A 16315-nucleotide genomic window follows, 5' to 3' on the forward strand; every position below is an offset into this window, starting at 1 on the left:
TTAATCACTTTTAAATAAAGTGAACCTGTCAACTGATACATGCTGCCCAATCCACAGGTAGCATGTATCAGTCATTGGTTGTAGGAACTCAGCCAGGTATGTTTGACTCTGAAACACTGTGGCTTTTCAGAGAGAAACATACCATGTTTTATATTGGTAATTTGCTTGAATTTCAGATTGTTATGAAGGGTGATCAGATGAATTACAAAGTCATTCCTTGGCATGAAAGTTAACTTAGTCAGAAAAATCCAATTTCTACTGAATTTCAGACCTCCCACAAAATGACTTGATTACATAATTTCAATGATCTTTACATTAGCTCAGGAGAAAATATTAACAAGGACAAGCCAATTGATACTGTCATTCTGATTGAATTAATAGCAGACTGGTTGCTTAAAAATGTAGCTGGAGCTAGAAATCATTCTCTTCTTCTGTTAATCATGGTTAAGTCCAAGGAAACAAATGCAGTCACCAATGCTTTGCATCAGAAGGGCTTTACAGGCAAGGATGTTGTTGCTTGTAATATTCCTAAATCAATCATTTACCAGATCATCAAGAACTTCAAAGAGAGAGGTTCAATTACTCTGAAGTTTCAGGATGCCCAAGAAAGTCCAGCAATTTCTCTTAAAGAAGACTTAGTTATAGGATTGGTTCAACAACAGCAGAGATCTTGCTCAAGAATGGTAGCAGGATCGGTGCATCTGAAGGAAAAGTGAGTCAAATGCTTTTGGAAGTTTGCCTGGTGTCAATAAGGGCAGCCAGTAGGAAAAAAAATTTCTCCAAGAAAAACATCAAGAACAGACTGATATTCTGCAGGAAGTGCAGGGATTGGACTCCAGAGGACTGGGGTAAAGTTATGTTCTCCAATGACTATTTGCAACATCTGAAACAATGATTTTCTAGAGAAGAAAAGCTGTGTCCTGTGTCAGATCAACAGTTAGGCATCCTCAGACCATTCTTGTATGGAGTTGCTTTTCATCCAGGATAATGGACTCACTCACAATTTTGCGTAACAACACTGCCATGAATAAAGAATGGGATCTAAACATCCTCCAAGCGAAACTTCTCCCAGGGGCAATTTGGTGATGAACAATGCTTTCTCCAGCATAATGGATCACTATGTCAAAATTCAAAAGATATAACTAAATGGCTCAGTGAACAAAACATTGACACTTTTGTATGCATGATCAGGAAAATTACCAGTTCTTAATAACATCGAGAACCTTTGCTTAATCCTAAAAAGGTGTGTGGACAAACATGCCAGGGCGAATTGCAGAAGTCTTGAAAACTAAGGGTCAAGTGTATCCATATTGAGTCTTTGCATAAACTTGGTGTACAGTATTAGTCAGTAAAACTATCAAAATGCTTGACTCCGCTCTTGTACTACACTAACATTCACTAAAACACTAAAATCTGTAACCTGTAGTTTATAAAAGGGAAAGACGCAGGCTGAGGAGGGATGATAGCGTAGTCTAGAAGAATCTGCTCATAGCAGTAGTCTATGAACTATGACACTTGAGCGTTGCATAGCTAAACTCCCAGCATGTCCTGTCTCTCGACTGGAGGAGCCTAGTTTTGAGGTCACTGTTCTACAGTAATATGTCCTGTACTATAGTGATGTACTTGTCTGTTAACGTGTCTTCTTGAAGAGGGGTCTCAATGTTGTTGCTTTTGCCATATATTTGACAGCTTTTTTTGTACTAGCTCTTTCTTTTCTTTGACTTGTTGAGTTCTTAATATGTACTTTAGTTATTGAAGGTCAGAGGGATATATGTGAAATCCCAAGGGACCCTCGATTCCCAGACTGCTCTGGAAAAGTGGAGGTAAGTGTATTAAAAATAATGCTAGTAATAAATTCCCTTTATTTCTGAGCTGTCATATTTAAGATATATTTAACCAGGTCAAGACAGACCATTTACCTCCATTCTTGACCATGCACATTTTCGTATTTTTTATTCGCTTATTCATTTTACAGAGCTATAATATTTGTTTCTTGTTTGCATATTTAATTAATTTTTACATTTTTTTAGTGATGTTTGGGTTCTAAATGTAATGTTCTTTTCATATTTTCTTTTTATTTTTGCTGATATCAGGTGAAATTGGTGAGAAATCACGCACCTAAGTGTCTGTTTTCACATTTTTTTATGACTACGAAAGATCACCATAATACATTTTAAAATTTGTTACCTTATATAATGTTTTTGTTTGTTATATTTTTTGGCACAGGCTCAGCTAGTTACCTGAATTTGGATTCGCCTTGGCTTTTAAAAATTGTTTTTTTTCTTGGTCTTTATTTGTTGAATTGACACATTCTGCACCCTATAGCATCATAAAAAAAACTTTTGGGTGGCATTTGAGCATTTAAACCCTTTTTTTTATCTGAATTCCCATGTAACTAGGGATGGTATATTAACCCTAGTTATAGGGGAAATATAGCCTCCTGGCTGCAAATCAAAGCTGACCTGGTCTCTTAGGATCCAACAGCTCTTGCTCCCTTTCTTAGGAACCAACAGCTCCTGCTCCCTCTCTTAGGACCCAACAGCTCCTGCTCCCTCTCTTACGACCCAACAGCTCCTGCTCCCTCTCTTAGGACCCAACAGCTCCTGCTCCCTCTATGCAAACAACAATTAATTGATCATTGGGAAATCTGAAAGCCGAATCCCCACTACCAGAGCTGCTTTATATTATGCAGCTGCTGTACTATACAGTGATGTTTAGAATGTCAGTTTGTAGTAGAATGCAGACCCCCTGGATGTTTATAGTCTATTGGTAATCTGAAAGCAGTTAATAGTTACTAATTTTTACTGTCAAGCGCATCATCTTGAAGTTAGAATTATCCATCTGTTAACAACTCTTTGCCATTTCAGTGGATGCGATCACGATGGACATCAGATCCATGTTACGCTTTCTATGGAGTGGATGGTACAGAGTGTTCATTTTTGGTGTACCTCAGTGAGGTGGAATGGTTCTGTCCAGTTTTACCATGGAGAAATCAATCTATCAGTCCATTTTTCAAACCCCACCCTAAAAAACAGGTATGAATAGAAAACTGTTGATTTTCCAAATATAATTGGTATATACCCTATTACTTAAAATTTTGTGTGACTTAATTTAAACAGAGATTGGCAGTATGATTAACTCTCCTTAGCCATATGAATGGGCATGCAAGCCATAGAAAGTTGAATAAAATGATACCTTGATAACCAGGATCCCATGTTTTATTCCAGATAAATCCACATTTATTTCTTAATATGTAAATAAACTGTTAAGATCTATGGGTTGGACACTGATCGCAATGAGAATCTGCCTCCAGAGCTTATTTTAAGTAAAAGTGGGCATTACTAATGTGAGACATGTAATGACTAACAGTCTGCTCTCCTGATCTTGCTTCAGAACTGTGTGTGATTATAACTAACACACTAAAGAGGTGAGCTTTGTCTCATTACAAACTCATCTTTAGTTGTAGCTCTTTTCTGATATTTCTGTAAACTCAGTTTACAGAAACATGATTCATTTGTGATTTTCAGATTAGCAAATGGAGAACATTTTTTTCCTAGGTTTACCTTGTGCTATAACTGACCAAGGCCCCAAGACAATACCTCTTATATGAAAGTTTTTTTTAAAATTTTTTCCCCAAATGTCTGCTTAATGCTTACATAATGTAACCCTCAATGCTCATGGGCTATCCTTTTCTCAGGCGGCCTTTCGCACAGAACTCTCCTCTCTCCTTGACCCAATGGGAACTGGTAAAGAATCTCTCATCTTCATGAAAAAAAGACTGAGGAGGCTTGAGGCTCAATGGCTTATTGCTGCTAGGAAGTTAGAGGCCAAGATTCAAGATAAACCACATGAGCAGAAACAAGTATGAAAACTTTCAATTCTATTTACCCCATTTAAGCTAGTCTTACGTCTACACATTTAATGTTTCTTTATTTTACCCAATGATCGATTAAGCAATTTTTCCATGCTATCTTGTTAGATTCTAGTCCATATTGGATTTTTGACAGAGGAGTCCGGTGATGTTTTCAGTCCTAGAGTGTTGAAAGGTGGACCGCTGGGGGAGATGGTGCAGTGGGCAGACGTTCTTGCAGCTCTTTATGTGTTGGGCCACAGTCTTAAAATAACAGTGTCTGTGAAGGAGTTGCAAAGGTGAGGACAGCAATGGTGCTATGCTATCAGTTTCTCCAGATATCAGCTGTCATGCCGGAAGATTGAGAGTTAGTTTGTTTTTTATGCTGATTCTTTACTTTAAGATCTTTCTTGACCACATTGAAGACACTCCTCTGTTCTGACATTTTCTTCCTTGTAGTTACTTAGGTGTCCCTCCTGGAAGAGGAAATTGTCCACTAACAGAACCTCTAAGTTTTGATCTCATCTACACAGACTATCATGGCATGCAGCAGATGAAGCAGCACATGGGACTGTCCTTCAGGAAGTACAGGTGAGAGGATGAGTTTAATTAGAGGCCATGGACCCAGATATGTAATGAATTCTGCAACTATATCTGGGGCGTCCAGGCTTTTTTGACCATGGACTTCCTATCGACACCTTGACGTAAAATAGAGATATGTGACCTCCTGTGGCATCATTTGGCTACTCGATGGTTTACTTTGACTTTTGACTTGTCCCAGAGTTCCTCCAGCGAATATGCTCAAAATTTTAGTTACCCATAGTTACCTATTATGCTTTAATGTATGTTGACACCCCATAAATAAATAGATCCCTGCACTCCACAACGACATTTGGCCCCTTACAGAGGGTCCACACCATGAACACCCCCCTCCTGCAGGTGCCGTCTTCGTGTGGTCGACACATTTGGGACAGAGCCAGCGTATAACCATGAAGAGTATGCCACACTCCACGGCTACCGCACAAACTGGGGATACTGGAACCTGCACCCCAAACAGTTCATGACAATGTTCCGTGAGTTTGGGAAGAGAACTCTGGGGGGGGGGGGGGTTAAACTGAAGTGATCTGACATCTTGCTAAGCATGCTACATGATTTCATATATATATGGTATAAAAAAGATATCCCAAAATGTATTAATCACCTAGTAAATAAAGGGGAAGTATCGCTTGATATTAGTTGGCCCATCATTTCCTTACATTGCCAGTTTCCTTCACTGTTTTCCAATACAGTTATTGCAATAGCTACAGAGGGCGCCAGACATCCAGCCATAACCCAAAATCATTGGATTTCTACAGATATATAATACAAGATGTCTATGCTGAACAACATAGAACAATTAATATAGTAAATGGGTATTACAATAAGGGCAATCAATTTACAAAAAAATAAATTACCTTTTAATGAAACTTCCCCTTTGTTCTCTTCGTGTGAGTGAGCTGCCATCTATGCCCCGTGGAGTTCATTTATCTTAACTTTATTAGGCACATGCATTGTTTTTCATTATTAGAACTGACAACAATTGGAAGAAAGCATTTACATTATCTAGTGTTCTGCTCTATATTAGTGGTAAATGGCATGAAGCTCATTTGGAGTAATTGCAGGACAGGGAAGTGAGAGGTGGAAGTGTGATTTATGAAATAGCACATTCATTTATTGGCAAATCTGGTTACACAAAGAGTTTACTACAAAATGTAGTTTGAGGAATGGCTAATGAGGAATTGTTTGACCTTAAAGAAGCACTCCTCCTCCCATGAAAGTTTTTATTCTCTTAATATATTGCAGTCATCATATTATGCAGCACTGTGTCTTACAATTACTCATTTTGCCTTTCTACCCAGTTAATTCTTGTCTTTTCTCTGCTCTTTGTAGAAACAGGAAGTCTCTTTTTCCCTGCATTTTCCCTGCATTAATGATTCATATCTTCAACTCCTGACCCTGCTGCTCCCTCCTCCGCCTGCCAGGAAGGTTTGCAGTGATTTATGACTCATACAGGGAAAATTGACCTCCTGTTTCTATATAGAGCTTAGAAGGATTCAGATAGTCAGTTTTTAATTATGTGTCCCGTGTTTGAGACTCTTAAATGAGACTCCACGGACTTTATTTGCATATTCATATTTCCCAGGGAGCAATGCACCTAGGATTTCACTGATTGAGCGCCTTTGCCGGCTGCCGCAGTGTTTTCTTTGACTGGTCTCCCTGAGATCAGTGATTGTTTCGTGATGTTGGTCTACTAGGCATTGCTCCCACCTAGCCAGAATCCTACTCCACACTGATGAGGGGCAACAACCTGAAACAGCAGTCTGTGGATGGATACCTGGCCTTGGTAATTCTCTTGTCATATCTGTAAACTCGTAAAGAGCTGGATATTGACTTAAAGGGCCACTTAATATGGTGGTAATGGTGGTTTCCGAAAGGAGCCACTCCTTGGCTGGGTCCTTCCCTGGAGGAAGATCTGGCTAGTCCCATGTTTGAGACTCTTAAATGAGGCTCCACGGACTTTATTTGCATATTCGTATTTTCCAGGGAGCAATGCACCTAGGATTTCACTTATTGAGCGCCTTTGCCGGCTGCCAGAGGGTTTTCTTTGACTGGTCTCCCTGAGATCAGTGATTGTTTCGTGATGTTGGTCTACTAGGCATTGCTCCCACCTAGCCAGAATCCTACTCCACACTGATGAGTGGCAACACCCCGAAACAGCTGTCTGTGAATGGATACTTGGCCTTGGTATTTCCCTTGTCATATGTGTAAACTCGTAAAGAGCTGGATATTGACTTAAAGGGCCACTTAATATGGTGGTAATGGTGGTTTCCGAAATGAGCCACTCCTTGGCTGGGTCCTTCCCTGGAGTAAGATCTGGCTAGTCCCGTGTTTGAGACTCTTAAATGAGGCTCCACAGACTTTATTTGCATATTCGTATTTCCCAGGGAGCAAAGCACCTAGGATTTCACTGATTGAGCGCCTTTGCCAGCTGCCACAGTGTTTTCTTTGACTGGTCTCCCTGAGATCAGTGATTGTTTTGTGATGTTGGTCTACTAGGCATTGCTCCCACCTAGCCAGAATCCTACTCCACACTGATGAGGGGCAACACCCCGAAACAGCTGTCTGTGGATGGATACCTGGCCTTGGTATTTCCCTTGTCATATCTGTAAACTCGTAAAGAGCTGGATATTGACTTAAAGGGCCACTTAATATGGTGGTAATGGTAGTTTCTGAAAGGAGCCACTCCTTGGCTGAGTCCTTCCCTGGAGGAAGATCTGGCTAGTCCCGTGTTTGAGACTTAAATGAGGCTCCACGGACTTTGTTTGCATATTTTTAATTACATGATGTCATAGACCTAATGGAAAAGAATTATCTTGGTAAAAGGGCAAAATGAGCAATTGTAAGTACACAGTGCTATATAATATGAGGACTGATATATTAAGAGGATAAAAATTTTGATGGGAGGAGCACTTCTTTAATGATATGAGTTAAGTAAGTTATACCAAATTATAATGTGGGCAAAGCATAATTAGATTTTGCTGAGCCGCACAGTACAGTTTTTGAAGTTTTTAAGTCAAATTGTGTATGCAAGCATATTATATGGTTTCAAATCTTCCCATAAAGAAGATCTGTAAGAATATCTATATGAGAAAAGTTAGATCCAATGGCAATTATACCAATTTTTGGATGTAATCCATGGTTGTGGCAAGTCCACCAGATGGGGAGCTGCTCTACTCTCTGATTACGGGTAGGAACACATGCAGCGAATGCCATGAAGCCAAAAACATGGTAAGCCATGCAATTTTCTCTTGGATTATTTTAAATTGATTGTTAAATGATTGCCTATTGTTAAAGGTTTATTTTTTTGCAAGTTTATTCTTCTGACAAATCCTTATCCCCTAATCCTATCTAAATATATGTCATGTAGGCATAGAGTAGAGTCATATAGAGTAGAAGCAACAAAATACTTACTGATTGATTATTTCCAGCAATGCTCTGGTCCTTTTCTGAGCTGCTTGAGCACTCCTCTTCTTTGCTGGCTCACGGCGGACTACTGTGTAGGGCAATGCTACTTCCACCAATGTTAGACTATGGAATCTCAGAACAACTTACATTGTGAAAGCGACTTTCGGTCCACACATAAAACCTCTGTGTGATCCAGCCAGTCATATTTAAAGTCATGTGACCCAGAAGAGGCCCAGAAACACGGAGAAATGTTGGGAACGGAGGACATTGATCGGCATGTATTTAAAATGTACCTACATTACATTACATACATATTTAGAAAGGATTAGTGATTAAAATTTCACTAGGAGTGCTTCTTTATCTGTCAGTAGGATTATGCCTCTTAAGCCGTCTATTTGGACATGTATGTCATAGGAAGCTAAATGAAGTGTCGCCTTGATATCTGCGATCTGATGTCTTATTCCAGAGAAATCTACAATTTTTTCTATGTAAACGAGCTCTTAAGATTTATGGGCAGCACACTGACTTCCTTGAGAGTCTGCCTAAAGACATTATGATAAATGAAAGGGGAGTTACCAGTGTGATATGTAATGGCCGCTCCCTGCTCTCCAGATCTCAATGCAGAGCTGTTTGTGGTTATAGCTGACACATCTGCAGTTTCTTCTCAGTGCTTCAGCTTCCATATCACTAACAGTGTTGCAATACAGCAGAGCTGTAAGAGCTGCAGTAAATGTGTTTGTAAGGAAACAATGTTCAGATCTACTGTCCTGTAATAGATACATGTCTAGCATTGGTAATGCCCCCTGTCATTTAACCTATTAATGACCAGAGGTATTTTAGGTTTTGCATTTTTATTTTTTGCTCCCCTTCTTCCCAGAGCTATAACTTTATTTTTTGGTCAAAATGGCCATGTGGGGGCTTGTTTTTTGTGGAACAAGTTGAACTTTTGAGGAGCACCAATGCTTTTAACATATCATGTACTGGAAAACAGGAAAAAAATTCCAAGTGAAATTGCAAAAACAGTGAAAAGTACAGTCGTTTTTTTTTTTTTTACCATGTTTACTAAATGCTAAAACTGACCTGCCAATATGATTCTCCAGGTCATTACAAGCTCATAGACATCAAATATGTCTAGGTTCTTTTTTATTTAAGTGGCGAAAAAAAATTCCAATGTTTGTTAAAAAAAAAAAAGAATAGTGCCATTTTCGATACCTGTAGCATCTCCATTTTTCGTGATCTTGGGTTGGGTGAGGGCTTATTTTTTGCATGCCGGGCTGACGTTTTTAATGATACCATTTTGGTGCAGATAGGATCTTTTGATCGCCCGTTATTGCATTTTAATGCAATGTTGCGTCGATCAAAAAAATGTAATTCTGGCGTTTTGACTTTTTTCTCATTATGCCATTTAGCAATTGCATTAATTCTTTTTTTATATTGATAGATCGGGCGATTCTGAATGCGGCGATACCAAATACGTGTATGTTTGATTTTTTTTTATTGCTTTATTTTGAATGGGGTGAAAGGGGGTGATTTGAACTTTTATTATATATATATATATATATATATATATATATATATATACCGTGTTTCCCCGAAAGTAGGACCCCCCCGAAAGTAAGACAGGGTGGGTTTACGGGGGGGTCCTTCAATGTAAGGCCTCCCCCGAATGTAAGGCAGGGTTGGGGGCCGCTGTGAAATGTAAGGCCCTTACCTTTGGGCCGCCGCTGTCCCCCATTGGGTCCCCAGGCGCCAGAGGTGTCCTCAGGTGCAGCTGGGCGGGTCCAGCGCTCATGGGGTTAACTCGCCGTGTTAACCCCGCAATCCGCCCAGCTCAACAGCTCATTGGCCGCCCCTGTTCCCCACGTCACCGCCGGCCCCCGGCTCGAGCACTGATTGGTCCAGCAGCTCGGGCTGTAATTGGCCGCCCCAGCCCCACGTCACCGCTGTTTCCCTGCTGATTGGCACAGCGTTCCCTGCAGCACAGGCCTTCCGCACCCACAGCCGCACCGCAGAGGAAAACGTCCAGCATTTAAAAACCAAGTAGGGAAACATGTACTGTATAGGGTATGGGGCTGTGTGCAGTGGGATACGGCACTGTTATGGGGTGTGGGGCTGTGTGCAGTGGGATACGGCACTGTTATGGGGTGTGGGGCTGTGTGCAGTGGGATACGGCACTGTTATGGGGTGTGGGGCTGTGTGCAGTGGGATACGGCACTGTTATGGGGTGTGGGACTGTGTGCAGTGGGATACGGCACTGTTATGGGGTATAACAGCATGTTAATAAATGTTAATTTATTGGTTAAAAAGAAATTGTCATTTTTTTTCGGCTAATGTAAGACCTCCCCCGAAAGTAAGACAGGGTGGGACTTTTTGGGGTAAAATTAATGTAAGACAGGGTCTTACTTTCGGGGAAACACGGTATATATGTATGTATTTTTTTACTATTAATAAAAACTTTTTTTTACTTTTGGCATGCTTCAATAGTCTCCATGGGAGAATAGAAGCTGCCATAATCCGATCGACTCTGCTACATACAGGCGATGATCAGATCGCCTCTATGTAGCAGAATTACTCACTTGCTATGAGCACCGACCACTGGGCGACAGTCATAGCAGTCTGGCAGTAACAACCATAGAGGTCTCCTGGAAACCTCTGGTTGTCATGCCAACCCATCAGTGACCCACGATCACGTGACGGGGTCACCGATGGACAAGATTTCCGGCGCACTTGCCGGAACCGCTCGTTAAATGTCAGCAACATTGACAGCAACATTTATTGACAACAATATAAATTGACAGCAACATTTAACTAGTTAACAGACACAGGTGGATCACGATTCCACCCAGGGCTGTTATAGGCACATGTCAGCTGTTCAAAACAGCTGACATGTGCCAGAAAAGATGTGGGCTCAGCGTCGGAGCCCACATCAAAGGGAGTGAGTCCAACATCGGCGTACTACTACGCCAAGTGTTGGAAAGGGGTTAAATTAAGCTCTGGAGGCAGATTCTTATACAGATCAGTGTCCAGCCCATGAATCTGAACAGCTGATATACATATTAACAAAATGTAAATTTCTCTTTAATAAGACATCTAATCACAGATATGAAGGTATCATTTTTTTCAGCTTCCTATGACTTGCGTGTCCATATGCACGGCTTACAAGGGTTGATCCTTCTGACAGATTCCCTCTAATAAAATTGTACATTTACAATCAACTTTAAGTAATCTGTCGGAAAATCATGGCAGCTTACCTGTCCATAAGATTTTCGGCCTTTTCATTGCTGTGACGCTGTCTACATGTATGTTCATGCCCTAAATAATAGTAGGGAAATAACATCTCTTCATCAGACATCTTTATCCATTAGTATTATGCCACACTGCATGACTACTATTGTACAAACTGGAGATACTGAGGGTGTGTGCACATGTTGCGGATTCTGCTGTGGATTTTACTGCGCAGATTTGTCTAAATCCGCAGGTCAAATGACCTGCGGTTTATCTGTGGATTTACTGCGGATTAACCTGTGGTTTTGCCCTGCGGTTTGGCACCTGTCATGTAGCTGGTGCCAAACGGCTGCGGAATCCACACAAAGAAGTGACATGCTGCGGATTTAAATCCGCAGCAAATCCGCTCAGAAAAATCCGCAACGTGTGCACAGCGTTTTTCTTTTTACATAGACTAAAATGGTACTGTACACCGCAGCAGTATCTGCTGCGGATCCGCAGGGTCAAATCCGCTGCAGATCCGCAACGTGTGCACACACCCTGAAATGAACACTATAAACAGTTTATAAAGGTTCTGAGAGTATGGAAAGATAATTTTAGGAATATCCTGTTAGGATCAGCTTTTATTTTCAAGGGGTTCCAAAAAGAGCTAGCAACATCAGTCTTTGATTTATAGCACTAGTGGTGCATTACATCTGTCTGCGGGTAGGCTTTATGCAACATAGCCTACCGTACTTATTAATGCAACAGGAATTTGTTATAAAGTGCAAGACGGCCATATCAACACACTTCTGGTGCAGCACTCTGTGCTGCCCTTTCTGCAGCATTGGTACAAGCAGTAGCATTGCCGTACAGCAATGCTTCAGACTCTATATTATCAACATTGCTCCTCCTACAGGTCTAGGCATGATCATGGTAAAATTTGCTTTAGGTATCTTACTTACCAGTCTGACAGACCTTGCTGTATCAGTCACTATGACTATGAATAGTTCCATAGGTAATTTAGGGCACATATACATACATATATAGTTATGGTGTTATGGGCCTACAGTGCTCTTCTATAGCTGATGATTCAATCATGGGATCAGATGATGATGGCACTCCGGCATGGAGCTCTCGGCACTATTCCTGCATTTGTGGCACCCTGTGTTACTGCACGTCCATTTTGCTGAGTCTGCTTCCCCTCTGTATTTTCTGCGTTCCTGCACCTCCATTGCTGCACTGCTCGATTCCTTGTATCGGATAGCATTTCCATGCATCTATTTGCGTGACTGTGTCCCCTATAGCTTCCTATTCGCAGTTTGGGTATTGAGGCTACTGGTTGCCTGTTTCATCTCTGTGTCATTGTTCTGCAGCTCACACACCGGATAATTCCTTTATGGGGTTTGTAACAGATGAACTGAATGAAACTGAGCGTCAACACGTGGCCCAGAACAAGGTCAGAAACATGGCTGTGGTGTATGGAAAGGAAGCTGCTATGTGGAAGGTAGACTCTTTTCTGTCCCAACACCCTTACACGTAAATGTTTCCATACTCATCTGCTTGTCTGATATTTCTATATGTGACTCCTAAAATGGATATATCATAATGTAAGCATAAATTGCAGTTTGGATTACTAAAACATTCAGTTTAACCCCTTTAGAGTTACTGTCCAAACTTTCCCAATGCTATGACTCCAAGAAATTCCCTGAAAAAATGTGCAAATGGTAACAGCCAATGCACGGCTTCCACAATGTCAAAAACGTTTGTTAGGGCTTTGCTTTCAAAGGTAATCTGTCAACAGGTTTTTGCTAGCCCATCTGAGAGCAATGTAATGCAGGGACAGAGACCCTGATTCCAGCGATATAGCACTTACTGGGCTACTTGTTGCAGTTTTGATAAAATCACAGATATTTCTGTTCCAGATCAACCAGTTCTCTGAATGATGAGCTCTGTATAACCCCACACCTGATTGGCTGCTTTCAGCATATACAGTGGGGAAAAAAAGTATTTAGTCAGTCAGCAATAGTGCAAGTTCCACCACTTAAAAAGATGAGAGGCGTCTGTAATTTACATCATAGGTAGACCTCAACTATGGGAGACAAACTGAGAAAAAAAAATCCAGAAAATCACATTGTCTGTTTTTTTTCATTTTATTTGCATATTATGGTGGAAAATAAGTATTTGGTCAGAAACAAGCAATCAAGATTTCTGGCTCTCACAGACCTGTAACTTCTTCTTTAAGAGTCTCCTCTTTCCTCCACTCATTACCTGTAGTAATGGCACCTGTTTAAACTTGTTATCAGTATAAAAAGACACCTGTGCACACCCTCAAACAGTCTGACTCCAAACTCCACTATGGTGAAGACCAAAGAGCTGTCAAAGGACACCAGAAACAAAATTGTAGCCCTGCACCAGGCTGGGAAGACTGAATCTGCAATAGCCAACCAGCTTGGAGTGAAGAAATCAACTGTGGGAGCAATAATTAGAAAATGGAAGACATACAAGACCACTGATAATCTCCCTCGATCTGGTGCTCCACGCAAAATCCCACCCCGTGGGGTCAGAATGATCACAAGAACGGTGAGCAAAAATCCCAGAACCACGCGGGGGGACCTAGTGAATGAACTGCAGAGAGCTGGGACCAATGTAACAAGGCCTACCATAAGTAACACACTACGCCACCATGGACTCAGATCCTGCAGTGCCAGACGTGTCCCACTGCTTAAGCCTGTACATGTCCGGGCCCGTCTGAAGTTTGCTAGAGAGCATTTGGATGATCCAGAGGAGTTTTGGGAGAATGTCCTATGGTCTGATGAAACCAAACTGGAACTGTTTGGTAGAAACACAACTTGTCGTGTTTGGAGGAAAAAGAATACTGAGTTACATCCATCAAACACCATACCTACTGTAAAGAATGGTGGTGGAAACATCATGCTTTGGGGCTGTTTCTCTGCAAAGGGGCCAGGACGACTGATCCGGGTACATGAAAGAATGAATGGGGCCATGTATCGTGAGATTTTGAGTGCAAACCTCCTTCCATCAGCAAGGGCATTGAAGATGAAACGTGGCTGGGTCTTTCAACATGACAATGATCCAAAGCACACCGCCAGGGCAACGAAGGAGTGGCTTCGTAAGAAGCATTTCAAGGTCCTGGAGTGGCCTAGCCAGTCTCCAGATCTCAACCCTATAGAAAACCTTTGGAGGGAGTTGAAAGTCAGTGTTGCCAAGCGAAAAGCCAAAAACATCACTGCTCTAGAGGAGATCTGCATGGAGGAATGGGCCAACATACCAACAACAGTGTGTGGCAACCTTGTGAAGACTTACAGAAAACGTTTGACCTCTGTCATTGCCAACAAAGGATATATCACAAAGTATTGAGATGAAATTTTGTTTCTGACCAAATACTTATTTTCCACCATAATATGCAAATAAAATGAAAAAAAAACAGACAATGTGATTTTCTGGATTTTTTTTTCTCAGTTTGTCTCCCATAGTTGAGGTCTACCTATGATGTAAATTACAGACGCCTCTCATCTTTTTAAGTGGTGGAACTTGCACTATTGCTGACTGACTAAATACTTTTTTTCCCCACTGTACACATTGTACACAGAAAGCTGCCGATCAGTGGTGGGGGCGGGACAGGTACGGACTGGGCCTGAAATTCAGCCCTGGCATTTGAAATCACACAGGCCCATGTTGTCCCCGTCCCCAAGCCCCAGATGGGATATATTACTAATATTACCCTGGATGGAGGAAAGGAAGATTTACTACAAGACCAATATTTCTAATGATACCCATGGCCTGCTGGGGTAAGTGACGGAGTTAGCAACTTTGTGTTCCATCACAACTCTTAACAGTATGGATGTCTTTAGAACACCAATTCTGCTAACAACGCAGCAGACAAGGCGGCCCACGACCAGACAGGCCCTTCTGGCATTTGCCAGAATTGCCAGATGGCCAGTCCGGCCCTGGGGCGGCATTATGCAGAGCTCAAGAATATGGAGGACTACAGGGCAGCAGGTTTACTAGTCCTCTAGTGAGAATCTCCTGCTGATAAAACTGTGATTTTTTTTTTCAAAACTGAAGCAAGCAGCTAAGTAAATACTTTGCCAATACATCATGCTGCTCTCAGAATAGATAACAAAACCCCAGTGACAGATTCTCTGTAATTCTAAGTGTACAGATATTGTGTCATTCTCATCATATGTATACCAGTGTATTAAACCAGTTATGTAATGTTACCTGCTAATATTTTTCATCTCTGCTATTTATATACTTTAACATCTTTTCTATATGTGACCCTAAGATCTTTCAATATCTATGTTGTTGTTTTATCAGCTATCACTACATACTAGTGTACAATATATCATGATGACATAAAGATGCAAGAGAACACCAAATTCAGATTTTTAGTTGGATTGCCCAAAAAAATATTATTCAAAACAGTTCAATACTTTAACTTCATTTTACACATTATTACACACATACATACATACTATATGTCTGAGAAAACTGTTCTTGTTGTCTTATACCAGCATTTCCATCAAATCTGTCTTCTCCATTTTTTCCCCCAAAATTGATAGTTTTATGAATTACTCCCTTCTCTCTTTCTCCTATGAATTCTTCCCTGATGACATGACACAGTTGCAGGTATGTACTTATGTCTACATCCCTCATCTCACTCTCGCATAATTACTTGTCCATCATAAAATGAGATGTTGCCATCTAGATCATTGGGTTGATAACTACAGTGGCTTGCGAAATATTTACCCCTTTGGATTTTCACCTATTTTGTTACATTGCAACCTGTGTTTAAATATTTATGTAATTCTATTTGTGTGTGATGCATCAGCACAAAATAGTTTCAGTTGGTGAAGTGAGAAAAATATAGGCATAAATTAAATTTATGGGATCAAATTATTAAAATTGGCATGTGCATATGTACCGTATTCACACATTTTGCTATGAAGCCCTTAACAATTTCTGGTATGCCGCATTGATGCAGTAATTGATGCCAAAGGAGCCCCGACCAAGTATTGAGTGCATTTACTGAATATACATTTCAGTAGGCCAACATTTTGGATTTTAAAATAATATTTTCAAGCTGGTGTTTTAAAGTATGCTAATTTACTGAGATAATGACTTTTGAGTTTTTATTGGCTGTAAGCCATAATCATCAACATTAGCAGAAATAAACACGTGAAATAGATCACTCTGTTTGTTATGACTCTATACAATATATGAGTTTCACTT

At 40.8% G+C, this 16315-nt stretch overlaps 1 protein-coding gene across 1 annotated transcript in view; it reads left to right on the forward strand.

The window, feature by feature from the left end:
* MGAT5B (alpha-1,6-mannosylglycoprotein 6-beta-N-acetylglucosaminyltransferase B) overlaps window positions 1-16315 on the forward strand; it is a 252906-nt gene that overhangs the window by 175079 nt on the left and 61512 nt on the right. Inside the window, exons 6-12 of the mRNA XM_073563170.1 lie at window positions 1750-1823; window positions 2868-3035; window positions 3698-3862; window positions 3980-4149; window positions 4310-4441; window positions 4790-4923; window positions 12436-12566. Of these exons, the coding sequence (XP_073419271.1) occupies window positions 1750-1823; window positions 2868-3035; window positions 3698-3862; window positions 3980-4149; window positions 4310-4441; window positions 4790-4923; window positions 12436-12566 (974 nt within the window). The remainder of the gene's footprint in view (window positions 1-1749; window positions 1824-2867; window positions 3036-3697; window positions 3863-3979; window positions 4150-4309; window positions 4442-4789; window positions 4924-12435; window positions 12567-16315) is intronic.

This window comes from Dendrobates tinctorius, unplaced genomic scaffold, assembly GCF_039654945.1.
Source record: "Dendrobates tinctorius isolate UK_male_01 unplaced genomic scaffold, ASM3965494v1 ptg000383l, whole genome shotgun sequence".
NCBI classification, from domain to species: Eukaryota; Metazoa; Chordata; class Amphibia; order Anura; family Dendrobatidae; genus Dendrobates; species Dendrobates tinctorius.